The 25,788-nt window shown below is 47.3% G+C and overlaps 4 protein-coding genes across 5 annotated transcripts; 2 read left to right on the forward strand and 2 right to left on the reverse strand.

Moving 5' to 3' along the window:
- The first annotated feature begins 852 nt into the window (after positions 1-852).
- On the forward strand, positions 853-3,586 carry LOC134008663 (uromodulin-like). Its single transcript, XM_062448149.1, has 7 exons — positions 853-962; positions 1,251-1,349; positions 1,550-1,737; positions 2,060-2,211; positions 2,561-2,809; positions 2,913-3,072; positions 3,442-3,586. Exons 1-7 carry the CDS (start codon positions 884-886, stop codon positions 3,559-3,561), a joined length of 1,047 nt encoding a protein of 348 aa, XP_062304133.1. The 5' UTR covers positions 853-883; the 3' UTR covers positions 3,562-3,586.
- Positions 3,587-3,756: 170 nt separating this feature from the next.
- On the forward strand, positions 3,757-7,298 carry LOC134009205 (uromodulin-like). Its single transcript, XM_062448931.1, has 11 exons — positions 3,757-3,769; positions 4,853-4,948; positions 5,043-5,138; positions 5,309-5,404; positions 5,537-5,632; positions 5,727-5,784; positions 5,899-6,133; positions 6,238-6,386; positions 6,484-6,729; positions 6,807-6,966; positions 7,185-7,298. Exons 1-11 carry the CDS (start codon positions 3,757-3,759, stop codon positions 7,296-7,298), a joined length of 1,359 nt encoding a protein of 452 aa, XP_062304915.1.
- A 440-nt stretch (positions 7,299-7,738) lies between these two features.
- LOC134008759 (uromodulin-like) lies at positions 7,739-10,586 on the reverse strand. Its single transcript, XM_062448267.1, has 7 exons — positions 10,393-10,586; positions 9,683-9,888; positions 9,222-9,373; positions 8,833-9,078; positions 8,509-8,668; positions 8,285-8,360; positions 7,739-8,194 (listed from the first exon to the last, which is right to left on the reverse strand). Exons 1-7 carry the CDS (start codon positions 10,505-10,507, stop codon positions 8,181-8,183), a joined length of 969 nt encoding a protein of 322 aa, XP_062304251.1. The 5' UTR covers positions 10,508-10,586; the 3' UTR covers positions 7,739-8,180.
- Positions 10,587-14,590: 4,004 nt separating this feature from the next.
- On the reverse strand, positions 14,591-25,381 carry LOC134009030 (protein NLRC3-like). 2 transcript variants are annotated; one of them, XM_062448685.1, is made up of 9 exons: positions 25,129-25,381; positions 23,286-23,319; positions 21,370-23,148; positions 20,665-20,841; positions 19,849-20,022; positions 19,499-19,669; positions 19,186-19,344; positions 18,902-18,951; positions 14,591-18,762 (listed from the first exon to the last, which is right to left on the reverse strand). In XM_062448685.1, exons 1-9 carry the CDS (start codon positions 25,364-25,366, stop codon positions 18,215-18,217), a joined length of 3,330 nt encoding a protein of 1,109 aa, XP_062304669.1. In that variant the 5' UTR covers positions 25,367-25,381; the 3' UTR covers positions 14,591-18,214. The 2 variants fall into 2 exon arrangements, with proteins under 2 accessions (XP_062304669.1, XP_062304668.1); XM_062448684.1 differs by having other exon boundaries at positions 23,286-23,322.
- Between the last annotated feature and the right edge of the window lie 407 nt (positions 25,382-25,788).

Genomic DNA, 25,788 nt, shown 5'->3' on the forward strand with positions numbered 1-25,788 from the left:
TGAACTGGCTTCGCTCATTCTGTCAACAGTCCTGGTTAGCAGGTCAAGGGTTTGTTGTCCTGACCATACTTTGATCTTGCTATTTTCTGTTCCTCGAACTATGCTCTTGCGTAAATACATGTCTAACTAAGAGGGTCTATTCAAGTCAAAACACTTTTGCTTATCAACAATTTGATTGATTAGCGTTTTGCCATGGTGAATGCTGACACAATCAATGTGTTAGGTTATGAGTTAGAACTGAATGTTCCTAAAGGACAATTACAGCTCTCTGTCAGAAGGTTTATTCCATGGTCGAAATGTCAAAATCACATTTGTCTTTTTTGTGTGCAACATAAGCGGACAATGAACCTAAAAACAAATATTAGAGGTGTATTTTGCCCTTGTAATGATTGACTTACAGACCCCACCTCACACACGGAAGAGTATAAAAACCGCTCCTCAAGCAGCAGGGAGCACCTCACGTCGTCCAGCTCTCCCCCTCATGGTAAGAATATTCTTTATAGAGTATAAACACCATACTGTACTATACCATTACTATACTTCACTATACAGAACTGTAGCATAAAATACTATACTGTGATATACTGTACTGTATTATACACTCTATATGCTCTATAGTACTCTATATACTCTATATACTCTATAGTACTATACAGTGTACTACTAGATTAAATCGTGAAGGCAATATTATAGTGTATCAGTAGGTAGAGTACACGTTTAGTTAATCAAATAATCATGCAACTACTGTTGCATACTCGAGACACTACCACCAGAACACTTAGATATTTGTTGATTTCTAGGTAGAATGCCTGTATAGCATTTTAGAATCCTCTTTGTTCTCAGGATTCTGTCTCTCCAGGTTGTCTTGTTTCTAACCTGAAGGATGCTGTGCACAATGATGACATCATCAGAGGCCCTTCTGTTGCTATTGCTGGTTTCAACCACATCTGGAAAAACCACAGGTGACATAAGGAAGATTGCATGTCCATTGATTGTTTATAATGATCAATAATCATAGTTTTGCACATAGATAATTTATTTGTACCATCGGCTAAATGACACTAAATTTAGTTGGAATGTTTTTAGATTATGATAACTATAACTGTTTTCTACTAAATTTAATTCAATTGATTACCAAAAACAAAAACTATTTGAAACCTCCACAGCCATGTGAAAATGAGTCACACAATCAATATATGTTTACCTGATTACCCAGGTGTATCCTGGCATCTCCCATCTGTGATTAACAGAGAATATGGACGATTCTGATTCCACATGTGACAGCTGCCAATCAAACGAGCTCTGCATTAGAAACACCCAGGAACAGACCTGGCAGTGTGGGAGATATGGTGAGACCTGCCTGCCTGCCTGCCTGCATGTCTGCTTGCCTGCCTGTCTGCCTGTGTCTGCCTGCCTGCCTGTCTGTCTGTGTGTCTGTGTTTCTGTCTGCCTGCCTGTTTGTGTGTCTGTCTGCCAGCTGTTTGTCCGTTTGTCTAAAAGTATTCTGTGCTCCCCTGCCTTCACCCTACAGACACACCCCCTGCCTCAGCCCCAGAGCTGGTGTGTGGGAGGAGCTACCTGGAGGTGGGTCTCCTCAACTCTCAGCTGTTATCCAACGGTCTGGACCCCTCCTCTGCTCACCTGGCCGACCCCCGCTGCTCCGCCCACCAGGAGCGTGACGGGAGGGCGTGGTACCAGGTGGAGCGCAGGGAGGGCAGCTGTGGAAACACTCTGACGGTAAGAGGATACAATACAATTATTTGTGAGCAGAAATTATGAAATATTCTAAGGTCTAAGCAAAGGGATGGAAACACTCTACAGACAGGCTGAAACAGGCTGCTGCTGCTTAGCCTAGATGATTCAATACGTTTATCTATTGATTAACTACATTTTTGCACTTTTATCTACAACTTAGCATCAGATGGAAAGACTAGCAACCCTCCTTCCTTTTCCTTCATTTGCCTCTTCTAATCCCTTCAATTTCTTCTTCATCGCCTTTCCTTCCTTCCTCCCTGTCTTCTTGTTATACCCCGCGCCCCGCGTCCATCTATCTCTCCAGGCAAACACCACCCACGCCATCTACTCCAACACTCTGTTCCTCTACGCTGTGGGCCAAAACAGGGTCAGCACCCCTATCGATGTTCCATTCAGCTGCGTCTATCCCATGAACACCCACGCCAGCATAGACCTGGCCGTCGTGCCCCGCATGCCGTATGTAGGGCGCCTCAACACCCTCTCGCTTGAGCACTCAGACCAATGTATTTATAGATTAATAGAGAAGTGTGCACAAAATCAATTTGGAAAGTTAGAAAATTAACATTGTTTGAGACTTAAAACTTAAAACTTTAAAATTCACGTAGACTGACATTTGTACAACACGTTGTACAAAATAGGAAATTCTAAGAAATAGACGATATGAGTCCAAGACACCAAGAGGATAAACGTCTAACGGTTTCTTAGGACATCATTGGACTTTAGGCAAGAAAAATCTAATTCCATGAATACTTTAGCCAATGCAGGAACATGATAAAAAATCCACAATTTCTTGGTCTGTGGACAGGATGAATGGAATCGGAATTGTAGCAGTTGGTCCCAAGGCCAGGGCCTCCATGTCCCTGTTCCCCAACTCCAGCTACACAGCTCCTTACCCAGCAGGCCCGGTCACTCTGCCCCTGGGCTCCGTCCTGCATGTGGGCGTGTCTGTTGAGGAGACGGAGATTGGACGCTTTGTGGTCGTTCTGGAGGACTGCTACGCCACCCACTCCCCTGATCCTAATGACCTCCTGAAATACCTCCTTATCCAGCACAAGTATGTGATCCTGAATATTGACGTGTGTGTTTGTGTGTGTGTAAAATCAGCTGAAGAGAGATTTGTGTTTATTTTCCCTCTCTCTCTCTCTCTCCTCCTCCAGGTGTCCTACTGACCGTCACCAGGTGACCGTGGAGGAGAGTGGCTTGTCCCTCCAGGCTCGCTTCTCTGCGCTGCTGTTCCTGTTCCAGGGGGACTACAGGGACGTCTACCTGCACTGCAGCCTCAACCTGTGTGACCAGAGGAACTCCTCCTGCTCTCCTGTGAGTCCTCTCACCCTCCTTCCTGGTCTCTCTGACTCTCTGACTCTCTGATCTCTCTGACTCTCTGATCTCTCTGCCTCTAGTCCATCTGCCTCTGGTCTCTCTGCCTCTGGTCTCTCTGACTCTCTGGTCTCTCTGTGTGTGGTCTCTTTGTCTCTGGTGTCTTTGCCTCTGGTCTCTCTGTGTTTGGTCTCTCTGCTTCTAGTCCATCTGCCTCTGGTATCTCTGTGTCTCGTCTCTCTGCCTCTAGTCCATCTGCCTCTGGTCTCTCTACCTCTCGCCTCTCTTGTACTTAAAATCTCTCTCTCTTCAATTCCCTTTGAGTTTTTTTTCTTAACTTTCTCCGTTCTCTCTGGTCTCCCTATACAGGTGTGCTCTAGAAGGACAGCCCGCTCTGTCTCTGAGTCCCTCCACCTCAAGCCCCTCACCATCGGACCAATCACCTGTGAGTATGGGGTCCAGCCCCGCCTCCTGATCTGTCAATCATGATGATGTCACAGTGAAGGTCTCTAAAGTAAGAGTTTGTGTCTTACCTTTCAGGGACCAGAGTCTAAAGTGATCTGATGTCACTCCTTCCTCAGAACTGATTTCTGGAAAAACAACATGTAGCCATAATCATAGTGACCACGACATAATCTCTCCTGTCTAATGTAAACTGCGGTGTTTCACTGTGTAACCTTTGTAATGGAAAATAACGGTACTTCTTTGCATCAACGCACTACCATCTTAGAAAACACCACCATTGTTTTATAGTGGTTATTTTAAGTTCCTTATTGGGTGTCTTCCTTTCATAAATAAAATGTATCTGTCAGAATCCAAGTGTGGACCCAAAAGCAGACTCCAAAAATAAGTGTCTTAAAGATCCTGTAAAGTGCAATTAAAAACGAGTTTCAAGTTCACCACACCACAGAATAATGTGTTATTAACTACCCATCCAAATTCGAATGAAAAAACCCCACCGACAAGTATGTTAAATTAGGCTTTGAAATCGTAAGAAATCGTCTTCTCTGTTCGAGACTGGGGGGGCGTGTCGCCTGAAGGAGCTGAAGCTCGGCCGCCTCTCTCAAGTAAGCTACCTACGACCCAGATAATGGACGCTACGTCAAGCCGAGCAAAACAGTGTAGAATTAAAATGTATTTGTTCAATGACTGAAACATACAGATGCATATAAATGAAATATTCCCCTGAGCTGTAACACAGGAGTAAAAATTGACACCAGAGACAGCAGACAGTGAGCTCTCCAACTCCTTCTAGCACATTAGCTACCATTTCACCAAAATACCATCATTCTACACCGAGTAGCCTAATATCAAGTTAGAGGTTTGACATTCTCCCCGAGGCAAGTAGGGTGAAGTGCCTTGCCCAAGACACAACGTCATTTGGCACGGCCGGGAATCAAATCAACAACCTTCTGATTAATAGCCCGACTCCCTAACCGTTAAGCCATCTGACCCCATCTGAGATTAACAGAACCAAAAACAACAAAACACAGCAAGAGCCTCTGGTGGCCAACAAAGGGTCACAACCCTGACAGTATCTATCTCTTCTATGTGTAGAAGAGAGGATTAGGGTCAAACAGTTCCTGCAGGTTTCTGTTCCACAGGAGCATCCCACGTGTTTGAGTGTCTTTCCAAAAAAAGAATAGAACGACTTTGAGGTAAAAGAGGCTGGCCAGTAACCGAAAGGTGCCCTCTCACCTACAGTGCCCACCATCTCTGCTCAGGTGCCCTCCCACCGACAGTGCCCACCATCTCTGCTTAGGTGTCCTCCCACCGACAGTGCCCACCATCTCTGCTCAGGTGCCCTCCCACCGACAGTGCCCACCATCTCTGCTTAGGTGTCCTCCCACCGACAGTGCCCACCATCTCTGCTCAGGTGCCCTCCCATCTACAGTGCCCACCATCTCTGCTCAGGTGTCCTCCCACCGACAGTGCCCACCATCTCTGCTCAGGTGCCCTCCCATCTACAGTGCCCACCATCTCTGCTCAGGTGCCCTCCCACCGACAGTGCCCACCATCTCTGCTCAGGTGCCCTCCCATCTACAGTGCCCACCATCTCTGCTCAGGTGCCCTCCCACCGACAGTGCCCACCATCTCTGCTCAGGTGCCCTCCCATCTACAGTGCCCACCATCTCTGCTCAGGTGCCCTCCCACCGACAGTGCCCACCATCTCTGCTCAGGTGCCCTCCCACCTACAGTGCCCACCATCTCTGCTCAGGTGCCCTCTCACCTACAGTGCCCACCATCTCTGCTCAGGTGCCCTCCCACCTACAGTGCCCACCATCTCTGCTCAGGTGCCCTCCCATCTACAGTGCCCACCATCTCTGCTCAGGTGCCCTCCCATCTACAGTGCCCACCATCTCTGCTCAGGTGCCCTCCCATCTACAGTGCCCACCATCTCTGCTCAGGTGCCCTCCCATCTACAGTGCCCACCATCTCTGCTCAGGTGCCCTCTCACCTACAGTGCCCACCATCTCTGCTCAGGTGCCCTCCCACCGACAGGGACCACCATCTCTGCTCAGGTGTCCTCCCACCTACAGTGCCCACCATCTCTGCTCAGGTGCCCTCCCACCGACAGTGCCCACCATCTCTGCTTAGGTGTCCTCCCACCGACAGTGCCCACCATCTCTGCTCAGGTGCCCTCCCATCTACAGTGCCCACCATCTCTGCTCAGGTGCCCTCCCATCTACAGTGCCCACCATCTCTGCTCAGGTGCCCTCCCACCTACAGTGCCCACCATCTCTGCTCAGGTGCCCTCTCACCTACAGTGCCCACCATCTCTGCTCAGGTGCCCTCTCACCTACAGTGCCCACCATCTCTGCTCAGGTGCCCTCCCACCAACAGTGCCCACCATCTCTGCTCAGGTGCCTCAGTCACCCCAGAGCTGGTGTGTGGGAGGAGCTACCTGGAGGTGGGTCTCCTCAAGTCTCAGCTAGCGGCCAAACGTCTGGACAACTCCTCTGCTCACCTGGCCAAACCCCGCTGCTCCTCCCAGGATATTAACGGGACGGGGTGGTTCCAGATGGAGCGCTGGGAGGGCAGCTGTGGAACCACTCTGACGGTGAGGACACGGTTACTCTACCAGTCTGTCCATCTTTTTCAATTTTTCAGTATTCCTGCCTGCCTGTCTCTAAACACCCGTTGTCTTCCTCCTTCTCTCTCCAGACTAACGGCAGCTACGCCATCTACTCCAACAGTTTTTTTGTCTACACGATCATTGAGACCTTTGAACAACCCGTGAGGATCTCTTTCTCCTGCTCCTATCCCCTGGAGACAGAGGTAAACATGGATGTGGTCATCAAACCATACCTGGAGTAGGTGGACCCTCACAAACTCAAACATTGACACACTTAGTTTCCAATTTAAACTTGTTTGGTCTGACGGTTGTTTACTTGTTCCATATCTTGACAGACTTGAAGGTGCGATCAAAGATGAGGGTGCCCAGGCCAGGGCCTCCATGTCTCTGTTCCGTGATGCCAGCTACACAGCTCCTTACCCAGCAGGCCCGGTCACTCTGCCACTGGGCTCCATCCTGCATGTGGGCGTGTCTGTTGAAGAGACGGACGCTGAGGCCTTTGTGGTCGTTCTGGAGGACTGCTACGCAACCCACTCCCCTGATCCTGATGACCTCCTGAAATACTTCCTCATCCAGCACAAGTATGTGAGCCTGGAGAAGGGAAGAGAAGTATGTGTGTGTGTGTGTGTGTGTTTGTCTAACTCCCCTGTTCCTCCAGGTGTTCTACTGACCGTCACCAGGTGACCGTGGAGGAGAGTGGCTTGTCCCTCCAGGCTCGCTTCGCTGCGCTGCTGTTCCTGTTCCAGGAGGACTACAGGGACGTCTACCTGCACTGCAGCCTCAACCTGTGTGACCAGAGGAACTCCTCCTGCTCTCCTGTGAGTCCTCTCACCCTCCTCCCTGGTCTCCCTGGTCTCTCTGACCTCTCTGACTCTGGTCTCTCTGACTCCCTGATCTCTCTGGTCTCTTTGGTCTCTCTGACTCTCTGGTCTCTCTGACTCTCTGGTATCTCTGACTCCCTGGTCTCTCTGGTCTCTCTGACTCTCTGGTGTCTCTGACTCTCTGGTCTCTCTGACTCTCTGGTGTCTCTCCACAGATGTGTTCAGGAAGGTCTGTCCGCTCTGTCGATGAACTTGTACCCCTCAAGCCCGTCACCATTGGACCAATCACCTTGACAGAATACCTGCATATAAATAACTATAAGCTTTAAATTGTGGTTTACTGTTTGTGAAGGTTTGCAATCTATAATTATTAATTTCATACTAGGGAATATTGGGAACACTGGGAAATAAGTATAGCCTACTAAATAAACATGCTACTTTTCCTTTAACTTAATCACTTATATCTGGACCAAAAGCAGGGATTAATTGTGTAATAATCAAGGCTTGATGAAATTTTACTAAACTATCGAGTCATTCATATTCATTCGAATAGACTCTTTCATCAGATTTATTTGCTGCAAACCTCAATTACAGGCGTCAACCACAGTTTGTTAGTAGAGTTTATTATTAACAATCAACAGAGATGGAAATAAAACTCAAGCAGCAACTAATACTGTTTTTATATTATGCCAAAATAAATATTCAAGATCGGTTCAAACTAGAATACGTTTCTCTTCCTAGTTCAAAACTGTAGATCTCAATGTTTACACTAAAAAGCAGTCTTTACCGTAACTTCATGTGACATGACACAAATAGGATACATGTGTTCGGCTTCTCTAATACTAACACCCACAATAACAATAGGTGTAGCTATCCATCTGTAGATTGAAAAATAGATGCTTATCTTTTCACTACTTGTTTAACATACAGACGTAAAGATACAAAGATAACATCAATTATGATTACATCTTTATTACATATTCAATTACCTTATATTTGCAAACTATTTCTCTGAATGAGAGATGTGGGGTTGCTAAGAACTGATAAAAACAATGACCTAAAATCACCACAGATAACATGGAAAATGTGAATAGACATTTTGGATAGTGTATTAATTTGAAATAGACTTCTTGATCAGTTTTTAAATAATTTGAGTGACTTTTTATAAATAATTAACTTGTTTGATTCAGAAGTTCTGATGTTGTCACATCCTAACTCTCGGTCCCTGCAAAACAAAGAAAGACATGTCGTCTGTTAGTCAAAATCTGACGGTAACTTTCAAAGTTTCTGATTGGTCAGTGACTGTCATCCTCACATGTGATTGGTCCAAAGGTGAGAGGTGCCAGGGTTACAGTTGGGGTCACTGAACGACGTTTCCTGGCTGAACAAGACTGTGGTGACAGATAGGTGATGCAGTCATATACGTGTGTAATGTAGTTACATGCATTTATGTATATGTTTGATTATTATTTATCCAATTTCTGTATTTAATAATATTTCTGTCTCAGGAAGACCAGGGAGGAGGGTGGGAGGACTCACAGGAGAGCAGGAGGAGCTCCTCTGGTCACACAGGTTGAGGCTGCAGTGCAGGTAGACGTCCCTGTAGTCCCCCTGGAATAGGAACAGCAGCGCAGAGAAGCGAGCCTGGAGGGACAAGCCACTCTCCTCCACGGTCACCTGGCGACGGTCACTAGGGCAACTGGAGGACAGGGAAGAGGCCGAGGCACATTATATATGTAAACAAACCAGACACACATAAGGTCACACACATGCCAGCACACACACACACGCATGCATGTGCACACACACACGCGCAAACACACACACACACACACACACCCTCACACACACACCGACACACACCCATTCTGGATGAGGTAGTATCTCATGAGATCCGCAGGTTTGGATGAGTGGGTGGCGTAGCAGTCGTCCAGGACGACCACAAAGCGTTCCGTCTCCTTCTCGTCCACGGACACGCCCACGTGCAGGACAGAGCCCACCGCCATGGTGACGGGGCCCATGGCGTAAGGCTCGGTGTAGTTAGCGTTGTGGAACAGGGTCATGGACGCCTTGACCTTTGAACCCTGGCCGACAGCAGCGGATTTCACGCTGCATGGCGTCAAAAGGAAAGATGTATAAGATCGAGGGTCTACGATACAGGAAATCCCCTCTGAGACAGAATGTGTGCATGTGTGTTTGTGTGTGTGTGTGCATGCAAATGTGTGTGTGAGTGTGTGTGTGTGTCCACCTACGCCAGGTATGGTCGGATAGCCACACCCAGACTGGAGTCTGTCTCCAGAGGATACGAGCAGGAGAACGGGACGCTCAGGGGGCGAACAAAGGTCACGTTGCCTACTGGGTAGACAAACAGACTGTTGGAGTAGATGGCGTGGCTGCCGTTGGTCTGGTGAGGGCAGAGGAGAGGATGAGAATTTGAAGGAGCCAGTGTATGGTGATCAGGGGTTGGAATGCAAAGAGGTACAAAAGCATCGATCTCGTTATGGATTCAGGTTTTACTCTCTGTTAGTGACCATATTACCACTTAGTCGTTGAAAGCCAGCATGTCACAATGTTATAGTTTTTGTTCTATATGTCTGTCTGAGGAACATTATCGCCTACAGTTACACATCACAACTGCTTCACTGTACAGCGCTACAATTTTTGGGGTCAGGTTTAAAAGTTTGGGTATAATCCTCAGTAACTCGGCTCTCACCCTGAGAGTGGTTCCACAGCTTCCCTCCCTGCGCTCCACCTGGTACCACACCGTCCCGTCACGCTCCTGGTGGGCGGAGCAGCGGGGGTCGGCCAGGTGAGCAGAGGAGGAGTCCAGGCCGATGGCTGCCAGGTGAGCCTTCACCAGCCCCACCTCCAGCGCGCTGGGACCACACACCATCACAGGAACAGGTATAGAGGGGTTCTCTGGAGGAGAGGGGGAGGAGGAGGAGAGACAGGGGAGGAGAGGAGGAGGAGGAGGAGAGGGGGAAAGGGAGAGATGGAGGAGGACAGATGGAGGAGAGGGCAAAGCACAGGAGGAGGGAGGAGAGAACAGGACACTTTAACCCTCGTGCTGCCTTCGGGTCACATGACCCAAAGGTTCATAACGAACCATCGTTGTGTTTACCCAATTTTACCCAATACAAAAACAAATAAAAATAATTTTCTTTTAACCTTCGCAATGTGGGGGGTCTGAGACAGCCCAACGGTTAAAAGAAAATGCTTCACTTTGTTTTTGTATGCGGTAAAGTTGTCGCAATACGACGGTGGGTCACAATGACTGATGGGTCAGAACGACCCGAAGATAACACAAGGGTTAAGCCAACCGACAACAAAAACAACGCCATGACCGAGGCGATGTCATCATGTCAGTAAACCAGGAAGTATACCACGAATGCTAAAGGTGGGCGTGTCCAGGGCATGTCTCACCTGGTCTCTCACATGTCCAGGTGACACCATCTTTGCTCAGGCAGACCTCTCCCTCTTTACAGCTCACACACATCATTTTCCCCGTTGTCATGTCAACGGGTGGTGTCGTCAACATGACACCTTGTGTTGTGGTTGTGGTTGTGGTGGTTGGTGGCTGTGTTGTGGTTGTGGTGGTTGGTGGCTGTGTTGTGGTTGTGGTGGTTGGTGGCTGTGTTGTTGTGGTTGTGGTGGTTGGTGGCTGTGTTGTGGTTGTGGTGGTTGGTGGCTGTGTTGTGGTTGTGGTGGTTGGTTGCTGTGTTGTGGTTGTGGTGGTTGGTTGCTGTGTTGTGGTTGTGGTGGTTGGTTGCTGTGTTGTGGTTGTGGTGGTTGGTGGCTGTGTTGTTGTGGTTGTGGTGGTTGGTGGCTGTGTTGTGGTTGTGGTGGTTGGTGGCTGTGTTGTGGTTGTGGTGGTTGGTTGCTGTGTTGTGGTTGTGGTGGTTGGTTGCTGTGTTGTGGTTGTGGTGGTTGGTGGCTGTGTTGTGGTTGTGGTGGTTGGTTGCTGTGTTGTGGTTGTGGTGGTTGGTTGCTGTGTTGTGGTTGTGGTGGTTGGTTGCTGTGTTGTGGTTGTGGTGGTTGGTTGCTGTATTGTGGGGTTGGAGTCCACAGCTGAAAGATAGATTGACGGACGACACAAATGACTGAATTAGTAAACGAATGACAGAATGAAAAAGCAGATTGACGAATGCCTTCCTCCTGACCTGCACAGTAGGCAAAGTAGCATCCTGGAGGCGTGACAAACTTGTAGACATAGTAGTTCCCTGGGCAAGCCTTGACATGGATGGGCTGGGACTGAACCCAACAGCATACCCCTCTGAAGCTGGCACACACAGCACTCTTGACCACCTGGACACACACACACACACACACAAAAGCACACAAATTATAATGCAGTCAAAATATAATAAAGCTATAATGGGATGGATGGATACTTTAGGAATTCCCTAAAGGATATTGTGGGTTAGTGTCAGGGTTGGGGTTAGGTTTGGGGTTGGGGCTAGGTTTATGGGTAGGGTTGCAGCAGGGTTAGGGTTAGGGGTTAGGTTGTATCTTACCCCATCGATGAGCTGCGGGTTTGGGAACGCCAACCAGAGAGGAGCCTGGGTGCCACACATGAACTGCTCCACACACTTGTCGGGCATGGACACGCTGGTGTTGCCCACAAACATGCGGTACCAGCCGTCCCACGCCACAAAGCGATCGCAGTGCCGGTCCGTAGGGGTGGACGGGTTGTTGGTGGCGCGCCAGGGGTCGTTCAGGACGGTGTAGGTCTGGCATGGGTCGGCACACTGCTGTACCCCGTTGATGGTGAGGCAGTCCTGGCCGGGCGGGCACGGGTAGAACCCGCAGGTGAAGGTCACATGGGCCTGGTTGGAGCTGGAGGTGAGGGCGGCACGGCGGGCGCGGAGGTGGGGGGCGGGAGGGGCGTGGGCGAGGAGGGGCGAGCAGGTGAGGCCGTCACCGGTGAAGCCGCTTTTGCAGACGCAGGAAACTGATTGGCTTTCTGAGGCCACGTCCTCTCCGGTGTGACCTGTGACGGGCGCCGTGTGACAGTTGGCGTGCGGGTGACAGGCCTCACAGCTGGTGATGATCACGCCTGTGGAGAGTGGAGACAGGGTTAAGTCTGGTGGTCACGTGCCTGGGCTAGAAAGGAGGATAGAGAGAGATACAGAGAGAGATGGAGGACAGAGAGAGAGGAAGGGAAGGAGGGAGGTGGAGAGATAATTAGGAGGGAGGGAGAGGAAGGGAAAGACAGAGGAGTAGAAAGGGAGGGGAAAGGGAGGGGCAGAGAGAAGAAGGTATAGAGATGGAGGGAGAGGGAAAGAGAAAACGAGAGAACGAAGGCAGAAGGCTGCGGCCCATCAGGACCAAAACCTCCATAAGAACAGTTTCTTCCCATCCGAAGCTGGCCTCTTCAACTAGGCCAAGGACTCACACTGACATAACACTTTTATATATTATTTAAAGTCCATCCACCACCTACTTTGCACATTTTGCACTATGCTGCCCTATTTTGCTGCCCTATTTTATTTTATTTTATATATTTTGTAACTTTTTATATTTATATCTATTTTATTTTTTACAGTATACTGTTTAGCTCTTTAGTTATTGTTAGTATTAGACTTTTAAATTGTATTTATACATTCAACTTAAAAAAAAAAAAAAATCTGTATATGTTATATTCGGCCACAGTAAATTCCGTCTTTGTGAAAACTTAAATGGCAATAAAAACGAATTTTGATTCTGAGATAGAGACGATGAGAAGAGAGATAGGGAGCAGAGAGATACATGTTGAGCGAGAGGGGAAGAGAGAATAAGTGGCAGATAAAAAAGGAAGAAAAACCAGAAGAGTGGATAAACATTGGGGGAGAGAGAAGAATGCAAGGAGAGAAAGGAAGATCGATAGGTAAAACCAGTTCCTTACCTGAAGTGTATTTGGTGTTAACCAGTACCAGTAAAGGTACCAGCAATACCAGTGAAGTTATTGTCCACATCAGAGAGTTGTTGATGACAAGGAAGGAAACTTTAAGGCAAAACTGCAAAGCAAATAAAGCATTACATTTATTTATCCAAGTCCTTATCTATTTCCTTTAATATTTTCTTAAAATATGCAAAACATTCCAGAGCAGAAAAATAATTTATTGATTAAACGGATTATGCAATCACATGTGAAAAACATATATCTAAAGTTATAATAGAATCGTAAAAATATTAACCATATGTAAAAACACATTGAATTATCTGAGAAATGTACATACTTCACTGGCAAAACTAAATTAAAAATTCAAAGATTGTTAAAACATTAAATTAAATTAAAAGAACAAAACAAGAAACTGTTCTTTTTTATCAAAAAAACTAACAAAAGTCAGGCTACAAGACGGCCAGACTTACCTGTCCTTGGATATGTCTGTTTGTAGCACACCTGGGCCACTCTCTTTTATACACACAGGTGAGTGAGGAGATGAAGAACAGATGAGAGGGAGGGTCATGTGACAATGCATTCCGAAGTGAAAATTCCGCACAGGAAGTTGAATCATGACCACCTTTTATGGTTCAGGCACGAACAACGTCATCATCACCTTCTGCAACCATTCAATCTGTTCTGTTATTGAGCCAGAGTCTATATGCTTTGGAGGGTGGGGAAGGATAAATTAGATGTTATATATCGAATTAAGGCTACTTATGAGAAAAGTTGCAAAGACCTGTATCAACAGGCGAGGCTGTAGATATGTGGCACAGTGCAAACACTGTGAGAATTATGGGATATTAATGATTTTACCACTCAAGACATTCTCGTTGACCTCTCACACTTAAGTTGTTTAATTGTCAAAAGAACAATGGTCTGTGTGTAGAAATGACTGGTGAGTATCTTGAATACACCCTGTCCCACGGTGTTCCCACGGTGATGACTTTGAAGTCTGTGAGCCTCGAGTCTCTAACTTTGAGTCGTTCTAATACTTACATAATTGTGACATCAAACTCAGATCTCTCTCTCTTTCTTTCTCCATCTCTTTCTCCCCCTCCCTCTCTTTTCCACTCTCTCCCTCCATCTCTTTCCCTCCCCTTTTCAATGTCTCTCTCTCTCCCTCCTCCCCCCTCTCTCTCTCCCTCTCCTTCCCCCTATCTCTCTCCCTCTCTTCCCCCTCTCTCTCTCCCTCTTGGTATTGGTATCAACTAATTCACCCAGCCAGTCCTATATCAGCCAGACATTACACAACCTTCTACCAAGAGAAAAGGCATCGGATTCTCACACGAAACATGGGCTGAATGAGCCATGTGCAGTGCTCACTAATGTGAGCACTGCATTGCTAACAATATCAGGTGGTCCTCCTAAACAAGTTTACACAAAAGGGAGTGCTATGTGTTCTGGAACGCAGAGTGTCAAAGGCAAGTTCAGCCCTTCAGGGAGAAACGCCTCGCTTCATTATGCCAGACATCCTCTTAAATTATTAGTTTTTACGTAAAGATATTAATATATAATTTATCACTGATAGAGACCACAGGATGGTAACTTTTTTATGTTTATAGTATATTTATGTTTTACAAAAACTGTACTTAGTGAAAATATGACGTGTGACCACAATAAAAATCCCATTCCAACAAGCAAAAACACAAACAGTCGTGTTTTGTTGCAACTGTAGTCCCAAAGATTGTGGAGTCTCTGTGTCTGTGTTTATTCGAGCAGTTTCTTTCACCTTTATCCCAGCAGGGTGTCACTCTCACACAGGTGAAACACTGAGTCAGTCTCTCAGAAATGGGAGCCCTGCCATAGCAAAACAAAAGAGCATAACAGTTCAATGAAAAACGAACAAATGGAAAAACAATACGTAATAGCATACAGGTGCGACCAATATAAACAAATACAGTCATAAAAAAACGATGAAAGAACGAACAAACAATCAAATGTCAAACAATGAGATAAAATTAAACAACTCCTTACTCAGTTCCTGAACCATCGTTTACTGCCACGTAAATTCATGTTGAGACATTTTCATCCCGTAGCTACACCAAGATTCAAAACAAATTGTTCTAATAGTAATGCATTATTTTTTTTCTATTTTTTCTGTGTAACGTTTTAATGGTTTGGTGTAAGGATTTGTAGTCAGTGTGTAGAGTTTAGCAAAAATAGCCCATAGTTTCAAGAAAATGCCTTTGCAATCAGTAAAAACAGTTATTCATATAATTGTATCATTTTAATATTTTCATTGATTCATCGCTATAGATACCTTGAATGTACAACTGTAGATTATTACAGTACATTGCTTTGGTAGAACGCTGTAAAAAAATATCAACTTATGCTTAACTCAATCAAATCTGTTATTATTATTGCTAATACAGTTTTTTTCAAATGCTTACACACATTTTTTTTACTTGTCCTCTTTTTTTCAAAACTTGAAATTCAAAACACAAATCCATCAACTGCACACACAAAATGCAAAATGCCTCGCTTCTCTTGCAAAATGAAGCACTGCATTCAAAGTATCACAAACACGTTTCAAAAGCACACATTTGTCTCATGTTGCAAACACTTTTGCCATTATATTACATTTTTGGATATATCATATACACACAGTTATTCAAAACCTAAAGCTCTTCTTTCATGAGCTCCTTTGTACATTTATGTACAAGATTGAAAGTACAGTTATTTCCGATTGCTTACACACAATAATTTTAAATAACACACAGTTAGTGAAACCTGACACTCAAGGAGCAAAACAGAAGCCCAGACCTGCACAACTATAAGCACATTCTCATCCTCACACTATTAGCAAAATACTACACACAGTGTTTTGCAAATCACTAAACACACTTTTCTACATTAGACACATAAATTTAAGATTATGTCACTTCATTGCGTTTTTTAGACACTGCCTTGTAAAATGCCACACATGTGAACGAATGGATCAAACACGGGCGTCAGGTGTACAAGCACTAAAGTGCTAAACTGTCAACATACCAATCAGGTGTAAGCAGGGCAACAGGTCAGTGTATCTGTCCTCACCTGTTCTCATCAAAAATGGAAGGCAATGTTGCAGGAAGAGGGAGAGTGAGGATGAGAGGGGGAGCCCGTGGAGGAAGAGTGGTAGGGAGAGGTAGACCTGAGGCTGTGGAAGAATAGGGCCAAATTTACAGTATCTAATGAAATTCGAACAACATTGAACATTGGTTGACCATATTGTGAACCATGGGGCAACATTGAGAGAGGCTGGACAGAGAGTTTAGCCCAACCTCAGCAGATATACTGTTGCAACAGTAATTTGGACATTTTGACATGAGCACAGATGAAAACTACTATTCTCTACTGTCTACAGTACAGTAACATGTAGCCTACTAGATGCACTACATCAGTACTTTGTAGACATTCACAGCAGTCCATGATTGAAACAATGTACTGTATTTCATTTGCTGAATACTTTGTCTCCACAAATGTATTTGCTGTGTTTACAGTATGTAGCCTACTATACAGTTTTCAATTTGAAATATGTTCTGATTTTCTGCGAAAAACACATCTTTACGTAGACAATGTGGAGAAATACAGTAAATATTTTCAGCAGTGTGCAGTACTAGTCTTGTGTGTTGTGTTTGGTCAACATATTCATGTACTTGTATGTACTCTACTGGAACAATATCTCTGACAAGCAGGTTATGTCATTAGAAAATAATAGTTAGTGTAAAAGTGTTTTCAATTTTGCACTACAGTGTGTAACTGGATCAAACAGAGTCCAATTTTATTAACCATGTGTGTGGCATATGGTGACAGAAATGGTCACCATATGACCATACATGATTGTATAGTTTTGAACAAAGTGTTTCATTTTGCAAAAGATTGGAGGTGTTCTGCTACTTGTGTGTCTAGTTGTGTGAATCATGTGTTGTGTTTTGACAAAGTGAGCCCTGTTTTCAAAGTTGTGCCTAAGCAATTGGAAAAAACTGTAAATGGCAGAGATGATGAAAAATTCATGGTAAACACGAAAACAAGATTGAAAACAAACTTTTTTACCATAAGCATTTGTGGTTGTGAATACAGTATTACACAGTACAAAAGAAAGAGTGTAGTAGGACAGAAACCAAACCTAATTTTGAAAAAGGTGATTACGGAATGGTGTGTCTGTGTGTGCCATGAACTGTAGCACACAGTTCAATATTTTGTACAATATTGTCAGAATGTCTTCTTACAGTCACTGTACTGTTGCATGGTATGATACAGTAATCCACCAGACTGTGACCAATCATGCAGTGCACTGCAGTCAACGGATGCATGGGTGATAAAATATATGTTTGTGTGTAGTATAACGTGTGTTGTACTGAAACAGCTATTATGTGTACATTAGAACATGTGTATTACAGTATATTGTTACATACCTGTTATATTTTCTACAGTAAAGGTTCAAATGATACCCACCACTGTAAATCAACTCAAATTAGGCTATTTATAGGCCTATTCTAAAGCCATGATTGGTTGGTGTTGAGTAAAGCCATGAGTGTTTGCACATGTGAGGAGTTAGTGTGAGGCACTGATGAATTAGTGTGGCATTTTTATTGGTTGTGTTTTAAAAAGGAAATCAAGATGCTTCCCATTAGAATTTAGTGTGTTACGTGGAGAATTGTGTGTTGTGTTTTGCAAAAAGTGTTTTATGAAATTGAAAACTGAGTCTAAGGCCCAAAATGTGCGTATGGTTTTGCAGATTTGAGGTGTGGTTCTGGTTTTTGAGTGTCAGGTTTCAGAAATTGTGTGAAAAGTAAGGAATTTGTGTGTAATCATTTGAAAAAAACAGTATTTTATTGTCATGTGCATAAAAACTATGGGAAATATGTAAAAACAATCTTTTGACATCTCAAAATGACCACCAGGGGGAGCTCTTGGACAGGGTTTAGGAGATCAAAGGTCATCAGCTCACAGTGAGTGTGTGTGTGTGAGAGAGAGACAGAGAGACAGAGAGAGAGAGAGAAACAGAGAGAGAGAGAGAGAGAGAGAGTGTGTGTGAGAGAGAGAGACAGAGAGAGAGAGAGAGAGAGAGACAGAGAGACAGAGAGAGAGAGAGAGAGAGAGAGAGAGAGAGAGAGAGAGAGAGAGAGAGAGAGAGAGAGAGAGAGAGAGAGACAGACAGACAGAGAGAAACAGAGAGAAATAGAGAGAGAGAGAGAGAGAGAGAGAGAGAGTGTGAGAGAGAGAGAGACAGAGAGAGAGAGAGAGAGAGAGAGAGAGAGAGAGAGACAGAGAGAGACAGAGAGAGACAGAGAGAGAGAGAGTGACCAGGCTGGTAAAGGGTCATATTAATAAGGTTTACGGCTGCCCTACTTGGCACAGGGACACAGACAACCCTGGCAGCCCAATCCAAAACGCTGGGTAGAGGGGCTCAGAGAAGGTGGTGTTGAACGTGTACAGGTGGCTCATCGTGTCAGAGGAGACCCTGTAGAAGGACACGAGTCCAGCCGGCCAGTCCAGGTAAACTCCTACTCTGCTGGGTACTGGTAACCATGCAGCAGGGAGGTAAGTCCGTTGATGATTGTGCCACATGTATGGCCCAACATTAGAGCACAGGAGACACCAGGACTTGTCATTATCTCCAAGGCTGCAGGCAGAAGTGCTCCCTTTCCTCTGGATGCTTCCATATGTGACTCCTACCAATATCCAGTCCCCTTTCCACTCCACCTCCCAGTAATGGCGTCCAATCAAACCCTCTGTACACAGCACCTGCTCTTCCTCATCAAACCTCTCTGAGCTATCGGGATACGGCTGGTCCTCCTCCACCAACTCCACCCTCCTGTTGTCCTCAGACAGAGAGAGGCCTCTGTAGGCTGTGTTTGGGTCGAATGTGAGGTACTTGTCATCTACAGAACAGAGGGGACAGGCTGGATCAGAACTGTGTGTGATGGTACCAGGGAGAAATGTATGTTTAAGTGCGTGTATGTTTGAGTGTTTCACTATTTGTGGTGAAAATGGTTACATTTGATTTAAGACAGCACTTACACTGCTTAATAAGATGTGGTTTTACCCAGATCTCCTCATTGTGGTCCACACTGTAGGAGACACAAGTACGGACAGTAAGAAACACACACGCAAAGATCTCATCTTCTGCTGTTGCAGACGTATGAAAATAAATAAAATACAGAGGATCTTAAAACAGTAAGTTCCTCACTGACTATATAGACTGACTCATAATTATAGAATTATTCATGGGATAATGCACAAACTGTGCATTACACATAATGTATACAGTCTACTGTATGAATGTGTCATCAACCAAAACTAACTTGAGTTTCTTCAGTCTCGAGTTTGAATCTTTCAGTTTCTTCGGTCCTATGTCTCTTATGTGATTGAAGCTCAGGTCCAACTCTCTCAGGTAGCGGTTTGAGATGAGAGCTGAAGCCAGAGAAGCACAGCCTTCCTCTGTGACTCCACAGAACGACAGCCTGCAGAGAGAAGTTATCAGGACGTTACAACACTGCTGCCCTCTGCTGGTGGGTGTTGTTGACATCACTGGGTACATTATTGACTGACATACATTTACTTCTTCAACATGTTGTATGTGTCCCTGTCTGGTTCCATGTGTGTCTGATCACTGACCTCAGGATCTTCAGTCTACAGTGTGGACTCTTCAGTCCATCAGAGAGCAGCTTCACTCCTGAATCCTGCAGGTTGTTGTGACTCAGGTCCAACTCTCTCAAGTGGGAGATGGAGATGAGAGCTGAAGCCAACTCCCTACAATAGTTTTCTGTCAGGAGACAGCTGTTCAGCCTAAACAAGAGATGTTAAATGTATCAGTGATTAAGTGACAAACATGTTATGTCTGTTTTTGAACAGACATAACAAAGTTTGAGAAGCTCTAATAAAACTGAACCACTCAAAGCACTAATCTTACATTTCCTTTGGGGTCAATGAAGGACATTTAATTCATTTGGATCTAAGCTACTTACCTCAGTAAACACAGTTTAGATGCTTTCAGGCTGGCAGCAATATCCATCAGTACTTCATCGCCACCAGAGGGAAAAATATATCCCAGGTGCAGCTCTCTCAGAGGACAGTCTGGTGACTGGAGGGAGGAGGCCAGTGATGCACAGTCCTCATGTCTGAGAATCATGTCAGTCAGTCTGTAGAAACACAACATTCACGTGCTGCAGTGTGGTGAATTAAGACTGTTGACTGGAGGTCTCCTAGCAGCCATGATTCACATCACATCTACATCTCTGTCATACCTGTCATCTATTATTATCACATCTCCTCCTCCCGATGCCTGCAGCGTTCAAATCACATCCTCACGGACCCTTCCCACCCTGCCCATTATCTGTTCCCAACATCCTAACATTCTATCCATTCTATATTGATGCACCTCAATGTATATTTATTTATCTATTTATTAATTGTTATTTATTATCATTTAGCTGTGGCAGTTAATGTCCACAGCAACTTAAGTTTTTAGCTGTCTGTTGCTGCCTCTACTGTCTCGTTGTTTTTGTGACAATGACAAATAAATGTATTATTATTATTATTACCTCTGTGTTTCTTGTGATACATAAAGATGATACTCCTTATGTGTTTACAGATCATTTTGTAGTGTTTACTCTACTTTGTATGTAATCCATACAGCCAGTGATGTACTACATGTAAGGTGTGGTGAGGGGCGTGTTTGGAGATACACTGATTCGCTCTGCTGAGTAGAATTTGTCAGGATGGAAGAGTGACCACAAATGTTTTAGATGAAATACATGAAAACCTCTGACAAAGGCACTGACCTCAATATCTCCAGCTTACAGTGACAATCTCCCAGGGAAGCGAAGACATCACTCAGGTCACCGTCACCAGTCAGTTTATCTTCTCTGAGGTCCAGTTCTCTCAGATGAGAGTCCGGTGACTTGAGGGAGGAGGCCAGTGAAACACAGTCCTCTCGGCTGAGATCCATGTCATTCAGTCTGTAGAAACAAACATTGTTAGTGCATTTCTAACCATAGCCCTAACCCCCACAAACAATGGGTTAGCTTGTTTCTAACCCTAACCCTAGCCGTAACCCCAAGAAACAATGGGTTAGCTTGTTTCTAACCCTAACCCTAGCCGTAACCCCAAGAAACAATGGGTTAGCTTGTTTCTAACCCTAACCCTAGCCGTAACCCCAAGAAACAATGGGTTAGCTTGTTTCTAACCCTAACCCTAACCCTAACCCCCACAAACAATGGGTTATCTTGTTTCTAACCCTAACCCTAACCCCAAGAAACAATGGGTTGCACCGGTTGCAGCAGTGATGCTCAAGATTTTAATCCGATCTCTAACTGGCCAATGTGGCTAATGGGGAGACAGTACAGTGTCAGTTTGAAATCAAAACTTGAGGTGATGGATGCTGTAGCTCAATGGTAGAGCAACACAAGAGGGCACAGGTTCAAAACCCTTCTGCGAGTTGCTTTGGAGAATATCGTCTGCTAAATGAACACTTCACAAACACTCACATGGCCTTTCTGCTTTTCCTCACAGCAGGGATCATTCTCTTGCGCCAGGCATGCTGCCACAGGTCCAGCTCTTCCACCCCGCCCTGACACAGCAGGAGAGCGTTGGCCAGTGCCGAGCACCCGTCCAGCGACAAACTATCATCATCTTGTGCGAAGAGGAACTTGTGAATGTCCTCATGCACTGAGCTGTCTTTCATCTCAATCAAGCAGAGGAAGAGGTTGATGTACATGTTAGATGAGAGATTCTCTACGTCTGGCTTCCTGAGGTATTTCCTCATCTCCTCATCAGTCTCTGAGCTGCTCTCTGTTGGGGGCAGAAGGCCTTGTAAGAGAGTCTGGTTGGACTCCAGTGAGATGCCAAGAAGGAAGCGGAGGAACAGGTCCAGGTGTCCATTCTTACTCTGTAGAGCTTTATCCACGACTCTCTTCAGCAACTGATGCAGGGGCAGCTCTGCAGACACGTTCTCCAGGAAGGACTCCAGCGCACTGATGTTCTTGGTGACACAGCAGTAGAACACATAGAGAGCAGCGAGGAACTCCTGAAAGCTCAGGTGCACAAAGCAGTACACCTTCTTCTTATACCGCCCACACTCTACCTTCAGGATTTCTGTGCACAGTCCACATTTCACTGCAGCGTCATCAACATCAAAGCCACATCCTTTAATGTCTTCCTTATAGAAAATTACATGTTTTCTTTCAAGCTGTTGGAACGCTAGTTTAGCCAGTTTCAGAATAAAGTCTTTACTGAATTCCAAGACATCCTGTCTGTCCATGTAGTTTTGCCCTTGGTACTTTTCCTGTGCAAGCTCTGTTTGACTGATTAGGAAGTCTACGTACATCTCGGTCAGACTCGTCGGGATGTTTGAAGACTCGTTTTCTCTCAGTCTTTGTAACAGAACTACGGACGTGATCCGACACATGACGGGTATGTAACACATGATGTGGAGACTCCTCGTCGCCTTGACGTGTGAGATGATGGCGTCGGCCAGGACTTCATTGTCACTGAATCGCTTCCTGAAGTACTGATCCTTCTGTTCGTCGTCGAAGCCTTGAACTTCAACATCCAGCAGGTCGAGTTGGATGGTTTTACGAAGGCCCTCTACAATTGCTGAGGGTCGAGAGGTTATCCAGAGGAGAGCAGACTGGAGTAGATTCTTCCTTATGATGTTAGTCACCAGAATGTGAACTGGACATTTCTTTGTGACATCAGACACTCTCTCGTTGTTCGTGAAATCCAGAGACAGTCTGCTTTCATCCAGACCGTCGAAGATCAAAAGCACTGTGTGGTTCTCAAACACCTCCACTACTTCAATTTCATTAAGCTCCGAGTGGAATTCCTTCAGAAGACCCCAGACACTGAGGTGGTCTTGAATCAAATTCAGCTCTCGGAACGGAAGGACGAAGATGAAATCTATATCCTGATTGGCCTCCCCCTCTGCCCAGTCTAGGATGAACTTCTGTACTGAGATGGTTTTCCCGATGCCTGCGATGCCTTTCATCAGCACAATCATGACCTCTTTTGTTCGTCCGGGTCGGGGTTTGAAGATGTCGTTGCACTTGATGGGTTTGTCTGATCTTGTTTTGCTAACGGACGTGTACTCGATCCTCCTGATCTCGTGTTCTGTGTTGACCCCTTCACTCTCGCCCTCGGTGATGTAAAGCTGTGTGTAGATGCTGTTCAGTGGCGTCTGATCATCCGGGGACGTCACGTACAGGAACGTATCGCTCTTCAGGAATTGAAACTTCTCCTTTAAACTGGCTTTAAGTTTCAGTTTGACACTGTTGGGCAGGATGGGGGGGGGGTAGAATGGAGGACGGGGTTATATACTGGGATAGATACATTTTGTTTACAACTTTGTTAACACCATTCTTCTTCTACGACAGTAGTTCCTGTTGTGGTGCGTCAGCCATCTTACCTTTCAATGGAGGCGCTGCAGTGTGGGGAAGCATCTTCTGAAAGTAGGAGAGATGAGCCTCATGACAATGCAATCCCACACAATTTATAATTTAAAAATATGATTGAAGGCCTAGCCTGAGGAGGAAGGGTGGTGAGGGGAGGATGGAGGAGGTGTGGGGAGGAGGGGTGGTGAGGGGAGGAGGCATGGTGAGGGGAGGAGGGGTGGTGAGGGGAGGAGGCGTGGTGAGGGGAGGAGGGGTGGTGAGGGGTGGTGAGGGGAGGAGGTGTGGTGAGGGGAGGAGGGAGGAGGCGTGGGGAGGGGAGGAGGGGTGGTGAGGGGAGGAGGGGTGGTGAGGGGAGGAGGGAGGAGGCATGGTGAGGGGAGGAGGGGTGGTGAGGGGAGGAGGGGTGGTGAGGAGGCGTGGTGAGGGGAGGAGGGGTGGTGAGGAGGCGTGGTGAGGGGAGGAGGTGTGGTGAGGGGAGGAGGGGTGGTGAGGGGTGGTGAGGGGAGGAGGTGTGGTGAGGGGAGGAGGGAGGAGGCGTGGGGAGGGGAGGAGGGGTGGTGAGGGGAGGAGGGGTGGTGAGGGGAGGAGGGAGGAGGCATGGTGAGGGGAGGAGGGGTGGTGAGGGGAGGAGGGGTGGTGAGGGGAGGAGGGGTGGTGAGGAGGGGTGGTGAGAGGAGGAGGGGTGGTGAGAGGAGGAGGGGTGGTGAGGGGAGGAGGCATGGTGAGGGGAGGAGGGGTGGTGAGGGGAGGAGGGGTGGTGAGGGGAGGAGGCGTGGGGAGGGGAGGAGGGGTGGGGAGGGGAGGAGGCGTGGGGAGGGGAGGAGGGGTGGGGAGGGGAGGAGGCGTGGGGAGGGGAGGAGGGGTGGTGAGGGGAGGAGGCGTGGGGAGGGGAGGAGGGGTGGTGAGGAGGCGTGGTGAGGGGAGGAGGCGTGGTGAGGGGAGGAGGGGTGGTGAGGGGAGGAGGGGTGGTGAGGGGAGGAGGCGTGGTGAGGGGAGGAGGGGTGGTGAGGGGAGGAGGGGTGGTGAGGGGAGGAGGGAGGAGGCGTGGGGAGGGGAGGAGGGGTGGTGAGGGGAGGAGGGGTGGTGAGGGGAGGAGGCATGGTGAGGGGAGGAGGGGTGGTGAGGGGAGGAGGGGTGGTGAGGGGAGGAGGGGTGGTGAGGGGAGGAGGGGTGGTGAGGAGGCGTGGTGAGGGGAGGAGGTGTGGTGAGGAGGCGTGGTGAGGGGAGGAGGGGTGGTGAGAGGAGGAGGGGTGGTGAGAGGAGGAGGGGTGGTGAGGGGAGGAGGCATGGTGAGGGGAGGAGGGGTGGTGAGGAGGCGTGGTGAGGGGAGGAGGGGTGGTGAGGGGAGGAGGGGTGGTGAGGGGAGGAGGCGTGGGGAGGGGAGGAGGCGTGGTGAGGGGAGGAGGCGTGGGGAGGGGAGGAGGGGTGGTGTGGGGAGGAGGCGTGGGGAGGGGAGGAGGGGTGGTGAGGAGGCGTGGTGAGGGGAGGAGGCGTGGTGAGGGGAGGAGGGGTGGTGAGGGGAGGAGGCGTGGTGAGGGGAGGAGGCGTGGTGAGGGGAGGAGGGGTGGTGAGGGGAGGAGGCGTGGGGAGGGGAGGAGGCGTGGTGAGGGGAGGAGGCGTGGGGAGGGGAGGAGGGGTGGTGAGGGGAGGAGGCGTGGTGAGGGGAGGAGGCGTGGGGAGGGGAGGAGGGGTGGTGAGGGGAGGAGGGGTGGTGAGGGGAGGAGGCGTGGGGAGGGGAGGAGGCGTGGTGAGGGGAGGAGGCGTGGGAAGGGGAGGAGGGGTGGTGAGGGGAGGAGGGGTGGTGAGGGGAGGAGGCGTGGGGAGGGGAGGAGGGGTGGTGAGGGGTTGAAGTTATACCCGTCCTCTGAGCCTGTGCAGGAGCTGTTGTGTTGAGGTTAACTGAGCCATGGATGATTGTGTGGCTGAATCCAGGAGCCAAGATGTTGCTCCCAGACTGAGCGTGGTTGGAGGTCAGAAGAGGAGCTGCTGCACTTTGGTTCTCTTCATTTTCCGTTGTTTCGTTCTCCCCTGTCCCCCTCCTCTCTTCAGATTCCCCCTCCTCACGTCCTCCACATTTGGAACAAGTGTTTCCCATGGCCTGGTCTCCTTACTTCCCTTTCCCTCCCTCTCCCTCAGTCCCTCCCTCTCCCTCAGTCCCTCCCTCTCCCTCAGTCCCTCCCTCTCTCCCTCCCCTATCTCTCCCTCCTTATCTCCCTCTCTCCTTCTCTCTCTCCCTTTCACTTTCTTTCTCTCTCTCTTTGTCTCTCTGTTTTTCCCTCTCTGCTCTTTGACCTGTCCTTACAAGTCATACCACAGTTAAATTCTCCTGAATTTGTAGTGAGTGAGTAAGTGTGTGTGTGTGTGTGCAAGTCTGTGAGTGAGTGAATGTGTGTTTGACAGTGTGAGTCTGTGAGTGAATGTGTGTGAGTGTGTGTCAATGTGTGAGTGTATGTGTGTGTTGAGGAGAGGCTGTGTTGTGTCTTCTCTACGTCTGAATGCATCAACAAAGCCCCAGCG

This window comes from Osmerus eperlanus, chromosome 22 (genome assembly GCF_963692335.1).
Source record: "Osmerus eperlanus chromosome 22, fOsmEpe2.1, whole genome shotgun sequence".
Classification (NCBI taxonomy): Eukaryota; Metazoa; Chordata; class Actinopteri; order Osmeriformes; family Osmeridae; genus Osmerus; species Osmerus eperlanus.